Source organism: Falco biarmicus, chromosome 5 (assembly GCF_023638135.1).
Source record: "Falco biarmicus isolate bFalBia1 chromosome 5, bFalBia1.pri, whole genome shotgun sequence".
Classification (NCBI taxonomy): Eukaryota; Metazoa; Chordata; class Aves; order Falconiformes; family Falconidae; genus Falco; species Falco biarmicus.
In genome coordinates this window covers 48,102,544-48,128,952 of record NC_079292.1, presented here as the reverse complement: position 1 = coordinate 48,128,952, position 26,409 = coordinate 48,102,544, and the positions used below count along the sequence as shown (strand labels likewise).

The 26,409-nt window shown below is 42.7% G+C and overlaps 1 protein-coding gene across 5 annotated transcripts in view; it reads left to right on the top strand.

The window, feature by feature from the left end:
* The first annotated feature begins 3,488 nt into the window (after window positions 1-3,488).
* Window positions 3,489-26,409, top strand: part of CRADD (CASP2 and RIPK1 domain containing adaptor with death domain) — an 89,954-nt gene continuing 67,033 nt past the window's right edge. For 4 of the 5 annotated variants that reach the window (XR_008822039.1, XM_056340054.1, XM_056340057.1 and 1 more), the window contains exons 1-2: window positions 3,489-11,104; window positions 14,520-14,830. Coding sequence is in view for 4 of the 5 variants with exons in the window: in XM_056340054.1 (XP_056196029.1) it covers window positions 14,533-14,830 (298 nt within the window). In the remaining variant the exon portion in view is untranslated. The remainder of the gene's footprint in view (window positions 11,105-14,519; window positions 14,831-26,409) is intronic. The other variant, XM_056340055.1, reaches the window with a different exon arrangement.

Sequence of the window (26,409 nt, the reverse complement as noted above, 5' to 3'; positions counted from 1 at the left end):
TTTTCCTTTTTCTTCTAGTTCACCATTGTAGCTATCAGGCTATTATTCAATAAAGTAAATCAAATTGCACAATAATCTCCCAATCTTTGTATGTATGGATTTGCTGCTATTCAGGAAACCGATCTTACGAACCTATATTGTTTCACAGCTAATACTCAAATAAATGTGCATGAACTGGTGAGGATGAATACCACTGCTTTGCCTTGTGCTGCTGCTCAAAGGTATAGCTGGATTATGTACAGATTAGTGGCTTAGAGGCTGCTGAATTCCTGTAGTTAGGTATTAATTAGCACACAACATTGCTTTTTCTGTTACAGCAGTCCTCCAAATGGCAAGAAGGGACTAAGACCCTCAGTACCTGTTCCTCAGTTTAAACGTAAAGTATTTCAAAGAAGAAATATCCAGGATGAGAGTAATAGGAGAGCAGTAAAGAGAGAAACAAGGACATATATTCATCCTCAGTCAACAATTTCATAGTTTTAACTCTTTCCCTCGCTTACTTTTTAATTAAAGCAAATTGACCTGTGTTTGAACAAGGAAGGCTGTCAAGACTTGCTGTAATCTAGCCCTGCCCAGGCTGAAATGGAAACAAAATAATCTTTGTTTTCCTTGTGACTTAACTGCTCTGTAGTACTGTCAAGATGCTCTGTCCTTTCTCATAAGCTCTAGGGCACTGGCTGTCTTACTCTGTTGCACCTGAAGTCCCAGTGTTACGCACTCAGTTTTGTCATTCACTTGTCCCTTGACACAAGGGACACACCAAGAACTCGAGGCAGAGGGAATGGTCCCTTGGTATGGCAAATACTTGGTATGTTGTTCTCTCCGTGGAAAAGCTGGCTTTTGTTCCTCCTCCTCCACAGTTTCAATTCTCTTTCCCTGTTTTTAATACAAACTTTAGTATAGAAATGGGGGGAGTTTTCTCCTGAAAAACAAAACAAAAGCCTTTGTTATGTAACATTCACCCCACCCCCACCCACCTCCTCCCCACGCTCTGCCAAAATGTAGCAGATCGTTGGAAGTTTTTCACAGAACACCGTGACCACCCTCGGGTTTCCATCCCAGAACAGCTCTTGTAGTCCAGGTATGTATCATAATCACACGGTTCTTCTGTCTTGCTAGGATCTGCCACCCTGACGCTGCGGAGCTTTTCCCGTGAACAGTGCCTGTGAAACAACTGTATTCCCGGGAACACTTTTTGTTCTGATGAATCTGTTTTCTTACAGTTCTTCAGTCTACCTCTACCTTGAGATGAGATAGCTGCTATACGGAATAACTTGTTACAGTAAGAAACCCTCTAAGCTGCTGCGACGTTAACCTTCTACTACTGGGCATTTTTAGCCAAGGTGATACTTCGCTGTGATAAGCTTGGGGTCTCAGCGGTGAACGTGTTATACTAAGGTCCTTTAAAATAATTTCCCTCCAGCTAGCCCCTGGCCTGGGGATTTAAAATCATGAATACCAATGCTGGAACAAGCAGATTGAGAAGAGCTTTGAGCTGCAATGAGACAGTCGTGTTGTACGTGTAAGAAATGATTCATGGCTCGTTGCTGGCAGCCTGCTGTAAGTGGTGACAGGCCAGGTACACCCCACGGCAGAACCAGGCTCTAAGGAACAACGTGCGGCAGATGCAGGGCAGCTCACCGGGCTTCTTGTTCGCAGTTCTCCAAAGCACAAGGACAAACGGCAGCCTGAAGACAAGGAGTGCTAGCAAAGTGAAAGGTGTTGATTCTTGCAAATAATCAAGAGTAGTTACTGTGATGTGGAATCAAGTCAGCAAACCCTGAGATGATATTATTATACTGACTTATACTTCGTATCATTTGCATTAGTTACTGTGAGGGGAAGTAGGGTCTGTAGCTATGGTGTGCTGGAAGTAGTGAACAATATTTTGAACAGACTGGAGGGGGAACTAGTCCTCTTCGTATGAAAGCATAGTTCTTGTCCTCATTAGGATGCCAGCCCTAGGGTTGATGCATTGCACCAGTAAAACTAAACCACACTATAGCTCGCTGAAAGCTCAGCTTCATTCTAACGCGGCACAGAGGAATGACTTGTTCTGGTACAAAAAATCTAAGGATAGTGCACGATTAGATTACAGTGGTGTAAAAATCTTGCACGTAGACCTTGTGAATTTTCAGGCACAATCATGTTGTCCAAACATTTTTAAAATGTTCCAGCATTCCAGTGCTTTTTTTTTTTTTGGTGGTGGTTTTTTTTTTTTTTTTCTTTTAACTTTATGGATGTTGTGGCTTGTTGGCAGACTAGTTTTAAATTGCTGGCCCTTCAGAGTCCAAAAATTGCTTCTAACTGATACATGTCATCTTGAGTTGCTAGTAGAGAGTGTCCAGTAAAGCCCGTTTCACAGTTTCAATGCCCGTGAGTCAATCAAAAATCATGATAAGGACTTTAATCCTAAGCCTTTTTTTTTTTACCCCACGTGTTGGTTTGGCTTTTCATTTTTGAGTCTTGAGGTTTCACATTTTCTAGCTTATACCTGCAATGTTAGTTGCTGAAAACCTCTTCATTTTAATTAAAGGAAAGCTGAGAACCCAACAACCCTAGAAGGTGATGCTTGGGAAAAAAAAAACCAATACCTGAAACTGCAAGATGAATGATGAAAATTAAATTGGTGATTGTATTTAGTTTAGGACTAAACCTAGAAGAAGTGTGAACTATGGCTCCATTTTAGTTGTATGGCTATTTCTGTGCTGCTAGCATTATCACCAGAGACAGAAAATGGTTCAAGTACAAGACGGGTGGGTAGAGTGGGAATGTAACCACGCAGCTGTGCCCCATGCATTAGAAGTAATTTTATTTTAATCTGATATCATCAGTATTGTCCTAATTATATTTTATGTAACTGCATTCTAGATAAACAATATGTAATTATAAGTGAGAAGGGAAAATTGTTCACTAGAATATGGGTTTATTTGTGTATCTTAAAACAATCCAGAACTTACTCCTCACTAAAAATTGTGGAGCTTTAGAATCTGAGATGTTACTAAGTCTCATCACCTTAAGAAAACAGAATCTACATACGATAGGAAGAACGGGGTTCTGTAGCTGCATGAATTCCTATATCTTATCCACCTCTTGTGTCTCAGCAAAGTGTTCCTGTAGGTAAACTACCTTGTTAAAGTTCGTAGAAAAACTTTACTTACCTACATGTTCTATTCAAGAGCTTTTTCTTGTATTCCTGAAAAAATTCCTGTGGGTTTTTTTTTCCTTTGGCTTAAGATCTAGCAGAAACTAAGTCCAGTGGTGTCAGGGCTTTGTTCTTCTTAAGCCAAAACACGTGATGGAAATGGGAAGACATACCTTTAGATGTGGGTGTCGTGTCTAAGAGTCTTTTAAAATAAAGTAAAATAAAACTTCTGCTGGCTTTGTTGTCTCATATTGACTGCTAGAGAAAATAATGGCTTGAGGGATTCTAGAAGTTGTATTACTGATTCTTAAGAATTGTAAGAAACTTCACTGTTGAAAGGAGAATTTTTATTTTTCAAAAACTATAGCAATAAAGGAAACTTTTGGTACATAAACCCTAACTTTCCAAGTAGAATAAATAGAAATTACTTGAAAGGTCTGAGCTGGTAGTGCTGTATACACAAAGGAAGTGGGGATGACAGGCTACTTTGGTATATCAGCCTAGTTCCTGAAAACCACTTCTTTATTAGTGTTAACTTCAGCAGGTTGCAGTATTTAGCTAAGCCCTTTGCATGACTGAAAATGCCCGGAAACAACATTCCACGACACATAACTTCAGTCACCAGGGTCTGAGCTCGCTTTACAACAACATGGCGGTTTGCCACAGTATTGCTGAAATTGGGTAATTTCAACAGGCTGAAGACCAGTCAAAGAAACTGGGAGGCAAAGTTGGTGCTGCCAGGGCAGGGGCTGTGAAGGGCATCAGCGCAGACCATGGCTGGTCCTTACCTGTTGTCTTAGACAGAGGGCATGCTACAGGCTAGGTAAAATTCAGCTGCCAGGAAAGCAGATGAGAAGCTATTCTGCTTGCTAAGGAAGGAATTACGTGTCCGGCTTTTGGTGTCTGAGAAGGGACTGAAGGGGAAGGACACAGAAAAGCCAGCAGCTCCTATGACAGGTAGCACTTCTCACAGGGTATATCAAATAACTGACCATCAGGACTAGTTCGATGCTGAAAGGTGTATTAGTAGAGCTCAAAGTTCCAGGGGAGTAACTAGTATCAGCACAGTCTGAAACCACATATAAAAAAAGTCTGGCTAGATAACTGAATTTCATGGAAAAAAAATAAGCTTATAGCATAATTAATCTGTACTGTCCCAGGGTTGCCAAAGTGGGGAGGGATTACCTGTGTTTATTAATCAGGTTATCTACAGGGCTTTGAAGTAGCCTGTCCCTCTGAAAAAGCTTAGGGAAATGTAGAAACGTATCATCATGATTATGGTGTTTCACCTGCCTGATAAATTGTGGATTTTATTCTACGTAAATCCTATTTACAAAAAGGATTGCACCTGTGTTTTGTTTCCTTCCAGATTTGGAGCCATTAACTCTCCAGGAACTGAAATACCAAAATAATACCATTACTTTCTGTGGTATTAAGGAGGAATAAAATGCAGGAGCAAAAGCCATTTATATTAGCCTAAGGAACAAGCTGACATTTAGTAGGAAAAAGTTCAAACAGATAATACCCAGGAAAAGTTTAGTGCTGAGTGCTGCAAAGAACAAAATAAATTTTAAAAAATCCAAATTCAATGTTCCTGCTTTAATTTTTCTTTCACTGGCAGGCAGGGTTTATGTAAGTAAATCCTTTTGTTTTCAGTCAAATTGCTCTATAACTGATGTTTCATCGCTGAGGCTTGCAATTTGGTGCATTGTCAGTTAATAAATAGTAAGTGCAGAGGTGTGTTAAATGCAGGAAAAGATTCAAAGTCCAATGCAAATCCTTTTTTTGACTTTATTAAGGTTATTTGGATCAGGCTTGATAACAAGAATTATATAAGAAACAGTTCCACGACTGATAGTTGAAAGCTGTAAAATCCTTTTCCAAAATGTGTTGTTACAATTTAATCGTCTCTCTTTAGGTTGCAGCCCTGAAATAGGTTCTGTTCCCCTGAATCTCTGTACCCACACCCACTGTGTCTCAGGGAGAATCTCCATTTTGAGGGATTGCTCTGGACACCTGTATTACAGACATCACACATTTGCTTTTTTCTTGCCTAGCACGCTGCTTGACACAGTCTGGAGGGCAGAGTAAGTTGTGGATCAACTATTATTGTTTATGGGCTTTTCAGCCCGTTCATTTTCTTTAGAGCAGCATTAAACAAGACTGAGCCTATATTCGCTGCAATTTACCCATCTGTAAAGTGGCCAGTGGACTTTACATTTTGTAATTTATCAGCGTGGGGTGAAAAGTCACTTATATTTCAACTAACATTGATGGGAACTTCAGCTGCAATGATGGTAATATCTTTGACTGGCTGCATTGCTAGGAAGAGAAAAGAAAATAAAGTTAGGAAATTAAGGTTCTTGTCTAACTGGATTGCAGTGGAAGTAGCATCGCAGCTCCTTTGTGAGCTGATGCGCTTCAGATGTGTGTTGTCTGCAAGGCAAACTGCTTGCAAGAAGGTAACTGCTTTCTGGAAATCTGTATGTTTAACTCCCCTGATGGAAGATGCAGTGCCTACTGCGGGCTGCTTAACTAACCCACTGTAACCATACATGCAGGCAGGTTTCATTTTGAAAGGGAACAAAATAGAGTAAGTGGATTTTTAATCAAAGCATATTTTTTGTTTGAAAACAGGACATATGGAAAAAGTATAACCAGTGACAAACCTCTTGCTAGGCTACCTGTAAAAACTTTCCATGAATCATTACTAGCTCCAGAAAGGCTTAACCTGAAAGTAAGAACCTTTAAAAATATAGGTACTGTACATGAGTTTGTCCAGTTCAAAGCCCGGGAAAGAAACAGATTACAAAAAGCAGTAGTTACTCTTCTCCTAAACCAGCCTTTCAGTCTTTTATCTAAAATGCTAGACAACCATTTCATATGCTGTAATTTGCAAACAAAATAAGTTGGTTTTGTGAAAAGGTTTCAGACTTAAATCTTACATTCCTTTTACTTATTTGTCAATCTTTGATTTTCAGGATGATTGGTGAATTTTCTGTTTGTTCTCACATTATTAAAATGGTTGCTTTATATTTAAAAAAGTGTTTCAGATATCTGGAGTAAATATTTAGAGGCTTGCAGTATTTCATGTCTCCTCAAAGCATCTTTAAATTAAACTTAAAAACCAGAGAACTAGGTTAATTCATATTTTTAACGAAAATTGACTAAAAATTTGGAGAAATACTGAGTCACATTTTGCAAATATTAATTGCAGGGGGTTTATTACCATTCATTGCAGAGATTTTTTTTTTTTTTTTCCTGGAATGAACATAAAAGTGTCACATTTGATGCCTGCTTCTTTCTTATAACTATTCTGCATTCAACTTTTGGCTAGAGATTATTTGTATCAAAGTAATTAATTCACTGCAGTACTGCTAATAAACACTTATTTTTATTATTGAAACAAATGTAAATGTATAGACACTACACGGCCACTTCAAACCCCACGGTTTATGATGTTTTGGAACTTTCTCTGCTATATTTTACCTATATGCTGGACATGCCTTTTAATAAAATAATACTTTTAAGGAAGTTTGTCATGTGTCACCTACATTTTATATTCATTGCTCTCTTCGAACTGCATTTAATTTCAAGCCTTTATTATTTAAATGAATGGGAAGTCATGATCTAAGCGGCAGGCCAGGGGCTGATCCCTTCGGTGATGCACTTCAGTGCTGCCTGTCATCTTTTCTCAGGACTGATAAGGAACCACTTTTGGAGTAGCAAATGTCACCTGAAGAGCAGAGCGATACCCCCTCCCAACCCACAGTCCAGTCCCCTCAAACCCTGCCGGCACCCAGCGCCGCACACCCAAGCTCGGTCTACAAGTTGGGCAACGCCTCCGCACCAAACCCTTTCCTTCCTTGGCATCAGCCTGGTTTTTGGTGGCTGGCGCAGGAGACCTGGATGTCGGCATTAGGGAGGCCCACGCTCGTGAAGGGGAGTGCAATGGGGACCATAGTGAGGAGGATGGGGAGAGCGGGAGGAAAGGATTATTGCCTGGGATGGTGGTGGATGGCAATGTCTTGCAAGACCCTCATCTGGTCTTCAGACCACCGAGTTTGGGCCACCCTTACTTGTATTTTAACAGTGTTTTTGGGATACATCACATTAAGAAATGTTTTCTTTGTTGTTCTTTCTAAAAATGACAGGCAACCATATAATATATGTTTCTTTTTTTTCCATCTTCATTTCAGAGGTTTTGTGAGAGATTTAACCAATTAGATGTGTTTTTAATAAACAAATCTAGAGGCTCATATTTCTTTTCTTTTGTCCTTAAAGTTGGAATGCTGTCCTACAGACAATTGAAAACAGCATAGTCTTAATAGATTAAATCTGCTTGCACTGGTTTTAAAAACACAATTTGGCTCTTGTTATCAGCAGAAACAAATTAGTCTGTAGAAAACAAAGAAATACATACATGCTAGGATACAGCTTGACTCTAATTAGCATAAAGGATTCTCTCAAAAGCTTTTTTTTAAAAAAATATCTCATTATACTTGCCAGAGTTTCTAAAAAGATTTGAGACTTTTAAGTGAGCTTTAAAAAAGTGTATGGTAAATTTAAAAATCTGGTATTCTGACCTGGAATAACCCTCATGTAAAAAGAATAGCATTGTCAGAAGACATGCTGCTTAGCTTCATTCCTACAGATTTGGACTTGCTACCCTGAACTCAGAAGTCCTCAAAAAGAGTGGCTTGATGACCACCGGTGATTCCCCAGTCCACAGAACCAAAGAGAACAAGGCTTTAACTCTAAAAGTCTGATGATACTGATGTGCAGGACTGACCGTGGTCCGTTGATCAACGAAGTCTAGAAATACTTTTTTAAGCTACATGGTTAGCTTTGAGATTTAAGCAGAGTTAGTGGGGAGCTGAGCTGAACCCAAACTGCCTCAATGACAGATATATAGAGATACGTATTTGTCCCTAAAACTGGAACAGAACCAAACCATCCTTCTGTAGTTTTGTTGAACTCAGGCCAGAACTGAACTGGAAGAACTTTAGTCAGGGCTGAGCCCAAACAGAACTGGACTGAAAAGGTTAAGGGTTTCTCTCCTTGGACTTAAAAGTATTACCTGTGTGCATCTTTATCCATAACTGCAGAGTATAATCAACACCTGGGGTGCACTGCTAAAGATGAATCCAAAATACCAGTAGCACATTTACAGTTTCCACTAGTGAATTTGCAGCACTAGTTATAAACTAGTGGAAGGAAAAGGAAACACCAGATTTTTCCCTTTAATCAAACTTGGACCATTGCTGTCATACTCTTCCTTCCTAGGCTTACCTGTTATCTTTCACTGCTTTCCCTCTTTGCATCTCTGTTCAGACTGCAAGCAAAGATGTGACTAAAAGCTGCATGTGCAACTGCTACCATTTACTTCAGTGGGAACCAGAGTTGCTCTGTGCATATCCATATGTTTTGCTAACTTTCTAAGATATTCTTGGACAGTACAAAATAAATAATCCTAATTGTGTCATCTGGCAAAAAGATACAGTAAATGCAAGTGATGTAACTGCTCGTCTTCATGTTCTATTTTAAAATGTAGGCACATTATCTACAATTAAATGCAGCTGTCAGGATTACAATGACGTGGTATTTTAAAAGTCTCCAAGTCTGGTCAGTCTGACTCCAGACATAATACAGTTCCTTAGATCGTGACTGAAGAAAAAAAAAACCCCGGCAATCACAAATACAAGAAGCTGAGAAAGGAAACTTGCAGTAGCTGTACAGCGCTGTGCTGAGGTATAATCATATAGATGGATTGTGGTGTTCCCTGCTCCCTGGTGCCAGTTTGTGTTGTATTTTCTCACAACCAGTATTACAGACTATCCATGACATGAAAATTTAAAACCACCTCAGCTGTACTTTGGCTATAACAGCAGCATGCTTCTTGTCTTACAGTTACTGATGATGACTTACTTGTGTGGTTTCCAGTGTTGTCAAGGTCATAATAAATATGTTAATGCATCGCTCTGGAACAACTCATAGGAGTATTTAATTTTTTTATGTCTGTGTTCCTAGAAGACTAACATGTGTTCCTGAGACAAAAACATTTACCTTGGTTTGAAAGATGTACTGGAATAAGATACTATTTATCAATTATTCAAAAGCAATTTAAACCCCTTGTATCAAATTTATTGCCTGGAAATAATCCTAGATAAGTGTGTTATGCCAATTAAACCAAAAACTTCTTTACAATTGCCAAATAAGTAGCACCTCTGCAGAAGTTGGCCACATAATAAATGTACATAATTTTTTACACATTTCTTAAATCCAGCATACAAACTTTGCCTTTAAGACTGCAATTTACATTCTGCATCCACATAAATTCTCAACTTTGTTGTGTTTGTCAGCCACATGAAAATCAAAGGAAAATGATCTAAGCTTTCAGAGTGTGACTTATATGTGTATCTTAATGCAAAATCTTGTAGATAAACATCATGTTAAGCATACGTAGTATCTCAGCTCTACCAATAATACTTTGTTATATTTTTCCATGGCAAACATTTCCTGGGTGCAGTACCTAGGAAAGGCACGTAAAGGTTTCCATAACACAACTTCCAAACACCCTTGAATCTTCCAAATACCCTTAAATCTGTATGATTAGTCTAACCTGACTGTACAAATGGGATTCACACGGTGGCAACATTTCTAGCAGCAGCTGCCCCAACCATCTCTCCTGCTTTTCCTAGCTGTGGTTGCCTGCAGCTTCAAGGTAGCACGTTCCAGCTCTGCAGGATCTGTTTTTGTTTGATTTCCCATCCCCCCCCTCCCCTTCATTGCTCTTGGGATCCCAACTGAAAACAGCCAAACTGCTCAAGCCCGGGTGACACTTGGCACCTACGTAAAGATGGAAAAAAGTTCTTCGATGCTATGTGATAGGAAACCACACTGTCTCATTGTTATAGCTCTGTGAATTGCAGTTTTCTCTCTCCTGCTGTACTTTGGTTTCCAATGTTTGCACAAAATGACCTGAAAGAGATGTTTTTCTATTCAGTAACAGATGAATACAGTTATGAGGATATGCATAGGGCTGCGGTAGACACAGGCTGGATCTTACTTTACTAAATGGTTTTCATCTGTGAAAGTTCTTCGTTTTCAGGCTGTACAGATGTAAGTAATGAAGCTAAATATACATAGTATTCGATATAGTATTAATGCGTGTTTGGTAAGATGATGCCAGCACCTGGACGATGTATGGTTTAGCATACACTTGCAAACAGGAACCAGTATCCCTAGAAAGTAATGAGATCAGCTCCTTCTAATGTCACGAAAACTCCAATTTTTCGTAATTTCCAATTTAATTTTGGACACGACTCCTCCACTATCGAAAAAAATTCGCACCGCCCAGAGGCTGAGAGCGCAGCGGGTCCTCCGCGCTGCCGGGCAGGAGCCGCATCCCGCTCGCCCCACAGCAGGGGGTCCCCGCCGCGGCCCCTCTCCCGCCGGCGGTGGCCGAGCTGGCGCGGGGCCGGCTGCCCGCCGGTGGCCGCCCTGCCCGCCGGTGGCCGCCCTGCCCGCCGGTGGCCGCCCTGCCCCCGGTGGCCGCCCCCTTGCCGGGCGCCCCCGCGCGAGCTCCAGCCAGTGCCGCCGCGGCCGGGGGCTCCGCGCTGCCTGCGCCCCCCCCGCCCCCGCAGACCCGCTGCAGACCCGCCCGCGTCCCCCGCCCCGAGGCCCACCTTCCCGGCCGGGAGGCGGGTGGGACGCAGCTCCGCGCCCCGACCTGCGGGGGCGCCCTGCCTCGCTGCCCATAGCTGACATGGCGGCCGCGGCGCGCGCGCCCGCCCCGTCCTCAGCGGGGCCGGCGGCGGCGGCCCTTCCTCAGCCGGCCCGCAGCAGGGCGGCGGCGGCGGCTTCCGGCGAAGCTCTCTTGCCTTCAACAAAGATGGTGCTCCCCGCGCAGGCTCGGCGGGCACCCGGGCGCCCGGTGTAGCTCCCCACTGCCCTCTCGTAAGTACGGGGCGAGGGCGGCGGGGCTCTCCCCTCACGGCGCTCGCCGCCCCCCCACGGCGGCCCGGCCCAGCTGCCCGCGCCCGCTGCCCCGGCCGCCGCCGGGGGGAAGCGGCACTAAACAGAGCCGAGGGGCCGTCAGGCGGCGGCACCCCTCGCCGCGGGGCCGGGGCAGGGGCCGGGCTTTCGCGGGGCGGGCCGGGGCGGCAGGGGCCGCGGGCCGGCGGCAGCGCCCGCCTCCGCTGCGGCTGTCGTGATCGGGGGGCGGGCGGAGGTGGGCGGCCGCCGTGCGCCGCCGGCCGGGCTGCAGGCGCGGCAGGGGCGGCCGCTGCCGGGCCTCGGTGACCGGGGAGAAGCCAAACGGAGAACTGGAGACTGGCCGGGGCGACGTGTGGCGCGTGTTCGCGCCGTGCGCGCGGGCATGGCGGGGGGGCGGGGCGGCCCTGCGCAGCGCTGCGCAGCCGGCCGGGAGCGCGCCCCCAGGCAGCAGCGGCCCGGGGCAGCTGGGGTGTGGGAGAGCGCCGAAGTGTTTCGAGGCAAAAACTAAAGTGAATGCGCCTTTTAGTATCAGAATGGGGCTCTTCAAGGTTAAGGCTTTCAACACTTTATACTTCCCCATTCATGGGCAGGTGCTGTGTCCATCCAGTGAAAGGCCGTGGCAGACCGGCCGGCAGCGCAGGGGCTGCTCTCTTTCAGGAGGACTGGGGCGGGCGGGGGGTGGGGTGGGTATATATTTCTCGAATTTTGGCTCTGCAGTGGAAAAGATGCATTTTTAGAAGTATCTGGGGAAGATCTGAGCCATGTCATCGTTTGGGTAAACAGACCTCCATTCTTTTACTTTCCCTTTAGTGACAGCATTGCTAGAGAAAATTAATTTTAGAGCTTACTTTGGATCCCGAGATGTAGACTGAGATTAAAATTAAATTAGTTCTGTCTCACTCTGAACCCCATCCCTATACTGTTGCACACCAGAATCCTGCTACGTTTCCATATCTGGCTGCTTAGTTCCAGACTCAGACATTTCCTTCCCACTGCAAACACACACAAAGAAATATTTAATCTTTAAAAAGACCTTAGAAGTCTATATGCCCCATCCTGGAAGTTTGCTGGGCCAGTGGCCTTGGTGTTAAGGGCTTTAAAACTTCAGTTGTGCTCACCCTGCGGTCAGCGAGCCAAAGGCCTTTCTCAGCAGAAATCCCCCCTTCAGGTTCATGGCTTGATAGGCATTTTTCAGTGCACAAAGGTTCAAACTGAGATGGTTTGAAATGCCCTTATTTTGGAAAAGCATTTACCCTTTGGTCACAAGGAGGGGGAACTCATCAAGTGCTGTAACAGTGACTGGCAGAGCCGACTTCCTCATCCAGCATGTGGGTGAGGAGGCTGCTGGATGGGGACTCGCGGTGGCCCATGCAGAATGTGAAGCACAAGAGCTTCGTAGCATCTGAAACGGTCTTCTGCCCAAGCTGAGAGAATGTGCTCAGAGCTGCTGCTGAGTGCTTGTCTTGAACTCTGCAAGCACTTCATGAGATGCGGGGTGGTCAGGGAATCATGGAAGGGAGAAATGGCAGAGATCTGCTGCCTGAATTTTATCTGACTTTGCGTTAGTCTGGTGATTGCTCCAAGTAGCGTAAAGATAGCCCTTGTTAGAGACAAGAATCTTTAGCTTCACCTGTCCAAAATGAGCATCCGAACATCAAATGGAGAAATCCAGTTCTCTTTCTTGCCTGCTCTTTTTCCATCTCCTTACTTGCACTATCATCTCACTCTATGATGGAGTTTGATGTTTGAGCTATGCTTAGCAAACTGGCATTTTTTTAAGGACATGGGCTGGGATACTGTTGTTTGATTCCCAAATGACCCCTAGACAGCAGGCAGGTACCTCAAAATTCACTTCAGTATACAAGAAATGTACTGGGTAACCCAGGAAAGATGGAGTCCTCCTGGGAAGGTGCTGTCCAGCAATGCTTTTAGCACTCAGAGGGAGGATTTTCGGAAAGTGGCTTTATCGGAGGTTGACACAGACAGGGTTTTCCAGTCTCTCTCTTGTGGTGCTGTGCTCTTGCATTCTGTCCTGAGATGCCGTTTACATGCCTGTATGTTCTGTTGGTTACCTGCCCACGATTTTAACAACCAGGCCCACCAGCCATCCTTTGATGGGCCCTCGGGACTCTGCAAGCACCTCTGATGATAAAAAGACTTTAGCAGAGTTCTTACAAAACCTTTGAAAATCTCTGCCTCTTCTTGTACCTCAAGCTGCATGAAGTACAGTTTCTGCAAGGTATAGCTGTTCGAACAGCAGCCTCTAGTTTAATTATCAGGAACTCTCTTGGTAATCACACCACCTGCTGCAGGTTTTTTTCTTAATTATTTAGTGATGAGAAAGTATTTAATTGTATTACTCTGTCATTTTCCTTATCAAGTGCCATTAATAGGCCTAGGGATATGTTTGTTGTTAAGAACTAGACTAGACATCTTGATTCAGTTCATAGGTCTGGCACAGACTCCCAGTATGATCTTGGATGAATTGCTTGGTCTCTCTGGACCTTGATTCCTCTTCTGTAGAGTGGCTATAAAATGCATCTTTTCCAGCTTTTGTCTAGTCAGAGTGTTAGTCAAGTGAAATGGGAGATGGCAGAGGGCATCCAATTGCTTCCTGTGAATATATCAGAAGGATAAATACCAGAGGGGGAGAAGAGCTACTTAAGCTAAAGAACAGTTTTGGCAGAACAAGTGCCTATAAATAGAAGGTGGATAAATTTGAGATGGAAATTCGAAGAAAGTTTCTCATCATCAGATCAGTTGAGTTCCAGAGCAGCCTTCCAGGATGAGTCAGGGGAGAACAACCTGGTGTGTAAGGTACATTTCTGCCCTTCCTAAAATTAAAATGCATCGCACAGGGCAAAGCTACCTGCTGATTGTGTCCCTGCCATTCCTGCCTGGCTGTGGTGCATCTACCAGTCCTGCTGCTGCTTTTGCACTACTGCAGCAGCAATAGCGTCACAGACATCAGTGCCAGAGGTCAGGCATGACATCTCTTAACTTTTTTGGGTGGAGTCTCTTAAGGACTGGCAAATGCTCTAGCTGCGTTTAGTATGGACCTTGACCAGTTAGTGAGCAGAATCATTTGGCATGGGTTTTATTCCAGCAAAGGACCGGTCTTCACAATGCCAAAGGTTCTCTTCCTGTCTAATATTTCCCAGAAATGGCTGCATTTTAGCTCATGAGACAGTGACATCTGAGTGGAAAGAAGATGGTGGGGATCAGTTAATAGCTTTCTCAGTATCTGGTGATTCTGAGTTTGCCATTCTTTCTAAAGGCTGCCAGGTATCAAACATCACTTCTGGATGTTCATACATCACTTCTGGATGTTAAAGATTGAATTATTTAATATTCACACATGTGTCTTTTCTTACAGTCTACGTTGCCAGATGAATGCCAGAGACAAGCAGCTTTTACGCTCCCTGCGCCTGGAGCTCTGCACAGAGGTGCTGGTGGACGGAGTTGTTATTCAGTATCTCTACCAAGAAGGGATTCTCACGGACAGTCATGTTCAAGAAATAAAATCCCAAACCACCAGTCAGAGGAAAACCATGATGCTCCTTGATATTCTCCCCACCAGAGGACCCAAGGCTTTTGATGTGTTCTTGGATTCCTTACAGGAGTTCCCGTGGGTTAAAGACAAGCTGGTGGTGAAGCGTAAGGAAATGACAGTGCAAGATCCTGCAGGTAAGGCCAGGATTATTGCTGATATTTTGAAGCTTGTTCTCAAGCTGTAATTTTGAAAGTATTGAATATACGAGTAATTTCAAGTTATGTGTCATGTAGATATAAAGCATGATGCCAAGAAAAGGGGACAGGCTGAATTTCCTGGATGCCAGCCAAAGTATTGCAAAATTTGGGGAGTAAGCAGGGCTGAATTTCAGGAGACTGGGGGACAGCATGAGAGGCTGCCTGGGGGGAGGCTGGGTTGTGGGAGGACCCGGATTCCATTAGGAATGGACTATAAAACACAGCTTTGACTGGCTACAGAACAGTCTCTTCACCATCCATACCTGATTATTGTTTTATGTATGTTATGCAGTGGTTTGTTTCTGGATTGTTTATAGTGACAGAATTTTCATTTGTTTACTTTTATTATGATTTTAATGCCATTTTGATTTAGTACAATATGCTATTTTAGATTTATTTAGTTTATTAAGTTTATTGGAGTGCAAATATCTAGGAACATTACTTCCAAATTTACTAGCTGTTGCTCAGTTTTCAAGAAAATTTGGGAGCTAACTGATTTAGTGGGTGTTACATAATCTTATTTAGTCAATTCTCTGTCTTTCTGACATTTAAATGTACTTCTAAAACTAGTTTTCTGGACTTGATGTTTGTTCAGAAGTTATTTCTTTACCAATCCATGCATGCAATTGTTGAACTGTTTTGAAGTCAAGATGACTGCTTAAAATGCGTATTTCTTGCCCTAGATTCTGTCAGCATGCACTGGCTGCTAACCTGATGTTACCAGTGAGATAGTGAAATAGCCCTCACTTGGGAGCATCATTTCCAATCAGTCTAATTAACTTTTCTCCAAGCTCTCCACCCCCTGGCTCCCCCCATTTGAGTTTGGTTGTATGTATTTTGATGCACATGACACGTTTTTTCCAGTGTGAGTGTACTTTGGGTGAGACTGAAAGCCTGTGAAGATGGATGACTAAGACCTGTTGACTGTCATGTACACCTGCATCTCAGCTGCATGTGCAAGAACGTTTGTCAAGATCTGCTGGACAAATCTGACATTATCTTATCTTAGCACATTTTTAATGGAATACCATGACAGCTTAGCTTTCTGTTGTGTCTCTGTGGAATTTGCTTTATGCTTGCTTGGAAATGGGTAAATAGTTTTCAGAATTTGGGAAATAAATGGTCCTGTGCTGCCCATGGGGGAAAACACCGCAAGTTCTCAGCACAGTGCAGACTTGTGATACTGAGTGTGTTGGAAAAGACTTTCCTGGCTGTTACTACAAATCCTGTCATGTTAAAGCTCTATTTGCCTTACAAATCAGCCTGTTTGTTTGCTAATTGCTGGTTAAGCTGTTGAATAATCCTTACAGTTCCAGAAAAGCACACACAGCCATTGAGTACAGTCAGGATCACATAGTTTGTTACTAGAAAAATTGTTTCCAATTTTTGTTCTTTTTATTGTTTTGTGGATTGCTTGTTCCTGTCCTTCATCGCCTGTGACTAGCATGATGGATTTATGCATATCAGGTTCTCCAGTTTTGAGTGGGCTGACTGTACTTGATGATCCTATTGCCAAATTGTGTGTGTAAATTAGTAGAAGGCTTCCAGATTAGGTCAAAGTTTACTGTTATTTTTACTGTGGCAATACAAAGTGTAAAAACAGCATAAGAGGCAGATAGCCAAGTTTGTTTTAATATTTAGGCATGTTCTTTAGAAGCCAAAAAAAGAGCACACCATCTGTGCCCTAATAAATGCTGAGTGCACCCTGGAATGAATTGGAAACTCTGGCGGCATCATCAGTACTGATTACATGCAAGAAAATGTGGTTTGGGATAAAAAGCCTCGCTTTGCATTCTAAACAACAAACTTGTAAGCTTTTGTCTCAGCAGAGTACATGAGCATATGCTTGGCCTTAAGCATGGAAAAACCCATTTGCTCTAATAAAACTATAGGCATACTTAAAATTAAATGTGTTCTTTAGTGCCATGCTAGATAACTTCTGCCTTACTGGAAACAGTTCTTATAAATGATGATTTGTCAGTGGTAGTGCCTTTTGAAGAATCCATTTGTAGTGAAAAAAAAGCCTGCTGCATACACACTACCTTTTTTAGACCCTAAAACTTTTAAAATTTAAGTTGGTTTTATGGCTGCAGGTTTTTAAATCCTTTTTTTCTTTGATTCATGCATACTTACAGAAATTGCATGCCTGGTGTTCACTTGTTTATGCTCAATTAAAAAATCTGTTTACTCAAGCAAAATATCCTCAGGTTTTGCAGATCTTTTGCAGGACTAAGGAGTGGTGGCAAGTTGTTCCTTGAAGGATGTTTTATTTTATAGTCTTTCACTTCTTGCTGACTACATGTAGGATTTTTAAAGTTAGTAGAAGTAGACTATTAGGTTTTCTCTCTCTGAATGTAAAAACTGTGGCATGTGCACAGTGATTTTTCTGTGTAGGCCTTTGTATTATTATGCATTTTGTTCAAAGAGATCAGGCTTTCTATCTTTGCTTCAGCTGAGAAATAGTTCGTTGGTTCCCAGTTAAAAAAATAAAATTCACAACTGTAATTGTTAAGAAGCTTTTAATGTATTTTCTTCCCCTAGTAAAAAAACCCAAAAACCAAACCAAAAAAACAACCAAACCAAACAAATAGCAATTTCAGGAGGACAGGAACAGAAATATTTTTGGTGACATAGTGTAAATATGATCTGGTGGACTGAGCAGCCATGAAATGGAAGCCAAAGTCTGAGACGTCAACAAGACACTGCCACTGACTCATTGGGAGCCTTTGGGCAAATTCTTCCAAGGCAATGGATTTATTGATTCCCAAGTGATGTAACTCAGTTCATGGGGCAGCATAGAGTTGGCCCGGGATTCAACCCAGAGTGTGCTGTTTGGCTGCTTACGTATAAATGAACTTAAAAACCTGTGATATCCTGAGTTTCATTGCTGAACATCAGTTGACTTAATAGTTCTGTGTACTGTTAACTGCTCTAGTTCCAAGGAACACAGAAGACCCCAATCCTGCAGAGCATGAGGAGTAGTTTTTGCATGAGAATCAGGAGAGTGACTTGCAAGCAGGTGGGACCGCTTGCATCTATATAATTGCAGCAAAAAGACCCAAGATTCCTTCCCCTGCTTGTTTACTTTATGCACAGGACAGCCTTTTACCTAGTCACCTTTCTTCTCTCTCATATGGATCTGTCAGATGGCTGCAGCTTTGGGGAAATCTTTTCTTAAGGTAGGGAAAGCTTCACTGTAAACCCCAAAAATCTCAAGAAGAAAATTTAGACATGTGCTTTTGGAGGTAAATATTTATGACTTTAATAGATTTCAAGATTTTAGGATGTGTTTCTTGCCTGTGTAAGAACCTGCGATAAAACAGTGCACCTTGTGCAGCGTGGCATTGCAGGAGTTAATAATTTATAAACATCAACCACAGCATGAGTTCGTGCTTTTGAAGATCAAAACTTCTGCAGTAGTAAGAGTTAACAAAAATAGTGCGGGACTGTTTCATTGGGAAAAGACTGTTCCGTTTTTTCTGCCCTGGTCTGGATAACTTTGTGCTTTTGTCAGGAACATAAATCTTCAATATAGTATTAAAATTCCTATGAAAAACTACAGCTGTTGGCACCAGAATTCCATTCTTTCTAGGAACAGCAAATGGTTACCCAATATTTTTTGCAATGAATAAAAGAATATAACATTCAGTGATGTTTGTTTATCAGAATGTTTTTCTAATCTCTCTCTCTGCTTGGGAATTTCTCTGCCCAAGTATTGTATTTCTCTCTATACTCTTAAGTTGCTATAAAATTATTTACTTCTAAAAGTGTTAGTACTGCACCTCTTTGTAGCATAGATGATTCTCCATTTCACAGGAAATAGCAGCATACCAAGAAAGAGAAAAGTCTGAGATACAGCATTTGCCAAAGGAATCGTGCGGCAGCCGTTGCTATCTGGCAAACATTAGTGAATTTGGGGCATGGACTTACACAGAAACATCTCAGGAAAGCTGTTCTCTCACAACTAAGCAAGGAATATTTTCTAATGCATGATTTTGTCGTTGTTGTGCTACCTAGTCAGGAGTCTGCATCAGGGTCCTGTTAGACTTGGGTGAGGCTTTCTGATTTGAACAGATTTTGGCATGGCTGGAGTTTTTCCTTGGGTGTGTAGGGAGTGTGTGTTCTTGTATAGCTATATAAAGCTTCTTGTTGTGTAACACTTTGGATGAAGCATGCAAATGCAAAATGTACTTCTGCTGAGAAAGCCATTCTCCCCCGCCCCTACCCCCCCCCACTCTACCCCAAGCTTTCCCAAAGTCCTTTTTCCACAGCTGGGTTGTAGGTTTCTAAGAATTTAGATTCAAATGTAACAGCATTAGGGCATGGGAAAGAGTTCAGCATCTCTTCTTACCTTTTGTTGGCTGCTTCCTGCCCTCTTCCTATCCTGCTTCCTCTCACGTCTAATGCAGTGAGGAAACAGCCTGGTCTCTTGCCTTTTCCATTGGGATGTCAGATAGGAGAGCAGCTGATGAATTCCTTTTCTCTCTCTAAAATGGTGGACAGAAGATGGTAGCTTTTTTTTTTTTTTAATTCTCTTTCCCTCCCATCTCTTGTATAGTCCAGTGGCAGAAGGGGGAGTTTCCTCCCATGTATGTCTGAAGGAAAGGGATGGGCTTAGCAGCCTTGGCCGCAGTGGATTGACCTGGAGATGGAGGAGTGCCCTTGTGCCACATCCCAATGCCTGGAGGCTATAGAAAATATTCTCTGGTTCTCCGGAGAGATTAAAAGCGTCATTGTAGGAGAATTTCCAAAACGCTTTTCCACGTTCCCATCTCCCCTGAAAATCAGGTGTTACATTTATGGCTTTGGCTTTGTTCCTGACTGCAACGAGATCTGTGAAGTCTAGCATTAAAGGTTTGCACACACGCTCAACATTAACAGCATGCATCATAACATGGACAAGTAATCAACTTCCCTCATTCTACAGAGTGTTCTGTGTATGTATTTTGGTTTTAAAGTGTTCATTAAAATGAACATATTTTCTTTTTTTTTTTTAACAGTTTAAGGAATATTTGCTTTGTTGCTTTTTTGCCATGTTAATAAGCAGCTGTGTTTATGCTGCTTACATCTATGTTTTAAACTTTGACAAGCTTAAATCCTAGACGTCACTGTTAAGATCTGTAGTGTTCCCCGTCTAGTCTGAAACATTTTGTTTCAGGTAAGTTAATGGAAAGATATAACCATGCGTCATGTCATCCTTAGTAACACAAATGTGACGCTAATAACAGTAGAGATTTTTTAAAATATATAGTCCCTGGAAACAGGAGTGGAGTGAGTTGTGGCAGGTGAGGTGTTTGGGCCGGCTATGCCTGATCAGTAACTCACAACCAGTGCCACTAAGAGTAAGCAATGGGTAATTGGGATTAAGACTCCCTGGTGTAGGGAATGGAGACATCCACCTGTTGACCAGACCTGATGACTTCGAAAGTTTGTTGCTTCCCCAGGGATGGGATCCAGGGCATCACAGAGGTTGCCAAGGCCTGGCCAATCATCAGACTTTGCTACTCTCTCATGCGGGCATGTCAGTAGATTAAGGATGACCATGGGGCTCGGTGATCCCATGTGATGAGATGGAGCCCAAGCAGTGTTCTCCATCCTGTCATTCAAGGGGAAGAACCTGGGCAGCGGTGGATGCATCCTGCATATACACACCTATCTGTGCACCTGGTGTCATGGGAGCATTTTGGATTCTGTGACCACAGGACCATTTTCAGCAGATGGGAACTACTAGGGACAGATGGATCTACTCAACAGTGTGGGGCAAAAGCATCTTCACCAGCAGGTGTGCTGGGAGGAAGTCTGCACAGTTGCAGCACTGAGATGTCCCTGGATTTGCAGAGATGCGCTGGGATAGTTCACACAACTGCAGTGCCATAGTGCATGGCATCAAGTTCTTAGACAAGGATGCCATTGCAGTCTCTTCAAAGAAGTGTCTGGAATGCACAGAGCTTTGCTGTTGCCTGGGCACCAGGCTGGTCAAGAGCTTATTTGCGTTAGAGCCTGGAGAAGGGAAGATAAATGCTTTCCAATACCTACAGAGAGGATATGAAGGGAAGACAGGTATAGGCTCTACAAAGCAATTCATGGTGGGAAGAGGAGGGATGAAGTGTGTTAGTTGAAGTGCAAGGTTCTGACTGGCTATAATGAGAGTGTTTCATTGTAAGGGAAGTCAGTAAGTAGAACCAGTCAATAAGGGACCCAGAGAGTTTGATTAGTCTTCATCCTTGGAGATTTTCAAGATCTGGCTGGGTAGAATACTGAGCAACATGGTCTGATCTCAGAGCTGACCCTGATTTGAACAGGAGGTTGGACAGGAGACTCCTGAGGTCTTTTCCAACCCGAAGTTCCCTATGATCCTATGAAGCCTTCTTAAAAGATTGCTTCTATTGCAGGCCCTGGTTCTCAGGGAAACTTTAACAACCCTGGTGTCTACTGGGAATGTGACACAGTACAGCGATCCAGGAGACTTCTGGAATGCAGAACAGACAATATCTTGATGAATGTCCTAAATGAGTAGACTGAGGGAGGTGCTTTACTGGACTTGGTATGCTCTTTAGGGATGTGTATGTTAATGTCAGTCATGGCTGCAGTTACCATGCAGTGCTCAAATTTAAGATACTGAGAGAAGAGAGGAAAACAAGTACCAGAGTAAAGGTCCTGGACTTTAGCTTGTTTATTAAACTGGTTGAAGGGACACTGTAGGAGACAGTTCTGGAGGACAGAAGCATGCAGGAAACCTGACTGATCATCAAGGAAAACCTCTTCAAAGCACAAAAATGGTCCATTCCTACATAAAGGAAAATCAGCAGGCATGGCAGGAGGCCAGCTTGGCTGAAAGGGGAGCACCCAACTGAGCTCAAATTCAAAAAGGAATTGTCTAGGAGATAGAAGTGAGGACAGGCTACCCAGGAGCAATATAAAAGCATTCATGGGCTTTTGGGGATAGAATTATGAAGGACAAAGCTCATCTGAGTTTGACAGTGTTCAAGGATGTGAAGGACAACAAGATGGGCTTCTGCAGGTACATTGGCAGTGGAAGGAAGTCTAAGGCAACCACTGAAGAGGGGCACAGAAAAGGCTGGGTCTTTATATGCAAAGTCTGCTGTCAGTTGGCCCTCGTCTCTTTGCCTAGTAGTGGAATTTGGATGAGGGAGGTGCTGTTTATAGTAGAAGATAATTGAGTTGGGAAATACCTGAGCAGAGTGGGCATACCCAAATCCATGGAGCTGGATGGGATGTGTCAGAGTGCTGAGGGAGCCAGCCTATGTCTTTGAGAGGCTGTTTTCTGTCATGTTTGGTAGGCCGAGGTAAGCCAAATGTGCAGTAAAGTGACTGGGAACAGCCCGGTTAGGTTTACCACAGATAAATCAAGCTTGACCAACTTCATTCTTGCCTTCTGTGATAAAATGACTGCCTCAGTGGGTGACAGCAGTAGATTTCATTTAATTGACTTCAGCAAGGCTTTCAGCACAGTCTCATAGCATTTTTATGACTATCTGGGAAGGTATCAGACTGAATAGGTGGACGTCACAGTGGGTGGAAAAAAAAGGCTGGACTACCAGGCTCAAAGGTGGTGGTCAGTGGTTCAATATCTATCTAACTGGGTGTTAGTTATGAGTGATGTTCCTCAGGACTGACAGTGGGACCAGTTCTGTTTAAGCTCTTTGTCAGTGACCTGGGCGATCGGACGGACTGTATCTTCAGGTGGTTTGTAGGTGAATTAACTTTGCACACTTGTCTGTGTTCTGAGATGTTCTGAACTGTGCCTAAAGCAGGAAGGCAGGATGAGTCCAGGCCTTGGGGATCATTTGACACAGAATAGCAGAACTGCCTCTCAGATGTATCCCAGCAAACTGCATGAATGGGCCAGCAAGAACCTCATGACATTCAGCAGAAGTAAGTGTAAAGTCCTGCACCTGGGATACAAAATTCTGGCAAAATAACATGAGATGGTCAGTTGCAGCTCTGCAGGAAAGAAGCTGGATGTCTTGATACACAGTAAGTACAATGATGAAGATTAACCATGCATAGGACTGCATCAGCAAGAGCGAAGCCAGCAGGCTGAGGGAAGTGATTATTCCCCTGTACTTGGTACTAGGAGGCTGTATTCAAAATACTGTGTTGAGCTTTATGCCACCAGTACAAGGGAGAGATGACAAACTAGAGGGTCCTGTGGGACATGACTAAAGTGGTTATTGTAACATGAAGTGCAAGGAAGGTCTGAGACAACTGAATTTGTTCTCAGAGAAGAGAAGGCCAAGTAGACTCAGAAAAGGTGAAATCAGTCTCTTCCTACAGGTGCATCACAAAAGGAAAAGAAGTGGCAGCCACAAGTTTTAGCAAGGGAAATACTTCACAAGTCAGGTTAAGCACTAGCCACCAGAGGCTGTGGCCCAAGTAGGGTTGCCGAAAGAGGCTATGGAATCTCCATCCTTGGAGACAGTCGTCATTCAGCAATACAAGACCCAGAGCAACCTGATCAGACTTTGAAGCTGGCCTTTTTTTTGAGCAGGAGGTTGGAGTAGATGACCTCCAAAGGTTCCTCCCAGCCTAATTTTTTCTGCAATTCTTTAAGCTTGGCATCACACTCTGTGTACTCAGTATGTGGGATTTTAGTCCAAATGTAACTGGTGCTGATGAAGGACACTTTGGATATGTATGCACGACTTCTAGTTCAGATTAGGAATGTGTTTTTTAAGTGGAGTGTTTGAATTAGATTTCTTTCAGGTGAATCTAAACAGGAAAATATGCTCCAGGTGTTCATAGAGTCCATAGGACCAGACTGAGCCAGTTAGAAGTGAAACCTACTGGCTGTGTACAGTCTGGATGCCAGATCCTCAGCATGATCTCTTATCAGTCTGTAGGACCTCTCCTATTGCTGTATACTGCTTGCTAATATAGACATAGCCTTTTCTGGCCAGTGGTTGAAGTGATTTTGTCCGTAAACACCTGCAGTCTGGGAATCCTTTCTTCCCAAAATTCCGTGGTCATACATACATACAGATGTAGATGTGCATCCTCTCAGGGATGCTGCTGCATGCAAATAAGTTCTTTTTTTTTTTTTTTTCCTTTGATTATTTAAGTATCTCTGTTTCACAGAGTTTATAGTAGTGTTCCTCATCTTTGGGGTATGTCCATCCTAAATGTTTTAGAGAGTTCACTACCTGGAGTTTTCTATTAGACAAAATATCTTTGTTCCCTGTCCATTTTCCACCTCAACCTGTATCACAGTATGATAAAATCATGCCTATGTCTTACATTTCCAAAAACATGCATAGTTGCAGTCCTCTGTGATCCTTGAGATCTTTTGTTAATTGTTGACAGCTTCCCACTGTTCTTGTCTCAGGGTGTGGTGAGGGAACCATTGAAAAAGCTTTGTACAGACAATAATAATTGTTTTCTAGAACAGACGGGTAACTTTCTTGTAAGGACTTGATCCTGTGACTTCATAAAGCTACTTGTAAACATGTAAAGTAAGATGCAGTTATTTTTGCATTGTCATCAGTATAAGCATTCTGTTGATGCTAATTAATGGCCCTTGTAGCTCATAGATAATACACTAATATATGCTCCAGAATAACTGAGAGAACTTCCTACTTAAGTCTTTGTAGACTTCTTTTCATGAATTTTTTCTTCATTAATACTTTCCTGCAGAGCTCGCCAGCTCTTCTTTTAGCACCTCTGAAATTGCCTTGCAGCTTCATCTGAAAATGTTTGTTAAATTTTTGTATTCCAAATGCATGGGGAAAATCTATTGTCTTTTGTAAATTAAGTCTATGAATGCTGTTTTAAAAACAAAATAACCAAGCAGCAAACACGCCCACCTTAGCTTGCATGTGTTGTGGAGGCTGCATAGCCTTCCAAAGTCAGTAAAAATGTTAACTAGTGTCTTGCAGTGAAGTCAGAGGCCAGACTCCCATTGACCAGAGCAGGACAAAGGTCTTGCCACTGATGACTGCAGTGTTCTCCCTGATGGAGGAATGGGTGCTATGCTGTCTTCCCTACACTGACATGGCAGCTTGTCTCAACCTTCAAAGAAAAATTATTTCATCAGCTGAAAAGCTATTACTAGTCAGACTCTGCACTCCTTTTGCCTGTTGACTGAGAATATCAGCAGTGATGTGACTGACTTCTCATTGGGAAATGTCACTTGTATTGCAAAGGCCAGGAAATTCCACTAGAATACAGTTAATTATGCATGATTATTGTATCTTGAAGTCCTCCATCCACTGCCATACACAACTAAGCTTTCCTTCCAGATTTGTTTACCATCATATGTATGTGTTTATATTTGAGAACTATGTGTTTATATATATGAGAACTAGAGGAAGCAGGTATCACTCGTTGTTGCCTCACAGTGATGCAGCTGCAGTTTATCTTGTTAGAAGAGTTACAGGTTTGTATACAAGACTTTTAAAGCCAATTTTTATCTATTTGGCAGTTGTCTGTGTAAACAGAAAACCAATCTTGTTGCTTCTTTTAGCCATTAAACCATTGTTCCAGTATACTCTCAGATTTTCTTAAATTTTCTTCCTGCTCTTGCTTAGTCCATGGATAGATTTGTGCTCCCTCATATATTGATGTATTGGCAAGCAGTTGCACATGTTTTGGCAAACACCTCTGCTGCAAACTGAAGTGAAGCTTTGGTGTTTCTTCCAATCTACAGTTAGAGGAGTCAATTTGATTTATACTATCCAGTTAGTGTGTGCAGGAAATAAGCATTAATGCATTGGGTCAAGGGGAATAAATTGCCGTTAGTGCACCACTTCTTTTGGCAGGCTTCTTAATCTTCGTATTTCACCACCTTGCCTGGGATTTTCAAAAAGACTCGTAGTTAACTCAAGCTCACCCAACCCTCCTCCCGTCAAGGTCAAGGGTAAGCTCCCCTTGGCTTGAAAGACAGCAATTTTAGTCCTGTGCTGGTGCTTTTGAAATTACCTTTCATTTGTAGTTAATAATATGTGGAGTTCTTTAATGAGTGGCCTGTTGCAGTCTTTGGATCTTTCTAAATAAAACATGCTATGGTTGAGTGAAAGGACTTTACATAGGTAAAGGGCTGACTAAGGCCCTTGCCAGCCCTGGGGGGTCTCTGGCTGGCTCTGGTGGAAGGTAGGCTTCCTCCACAGACAGCTGCTGCTGCCTTTCTGCAGGTACACATGAATCCTCAGCAAGATAACTTGAGAAAGGAAAGCTGGAATGAAAAGGAAAGCCAGTACTTTCTAGTGTTTCTATGTGAAAAAAGTATTTCTTTAAATATGTTTTTATTTACTGTAAGCAATGGCTGGGTTTTCTCAGCTTTTCAAAGTGACAAGACATATTCTGTATTCTTACTCCTCTTCTGTTTAATGCAACAGTCATGTATTTCCCTGTGATCCTGTTCTGCCACATCCCACATAAGATTAGTTCCATCTTCATATCCTTGAACAACAATTCCTGCAGTTAGGATTGCAAAACACTTGGTTCATGTGCTTATAGTGGATCTGACAAGTTCACCTGCAAAACACTCATTTTAAAAG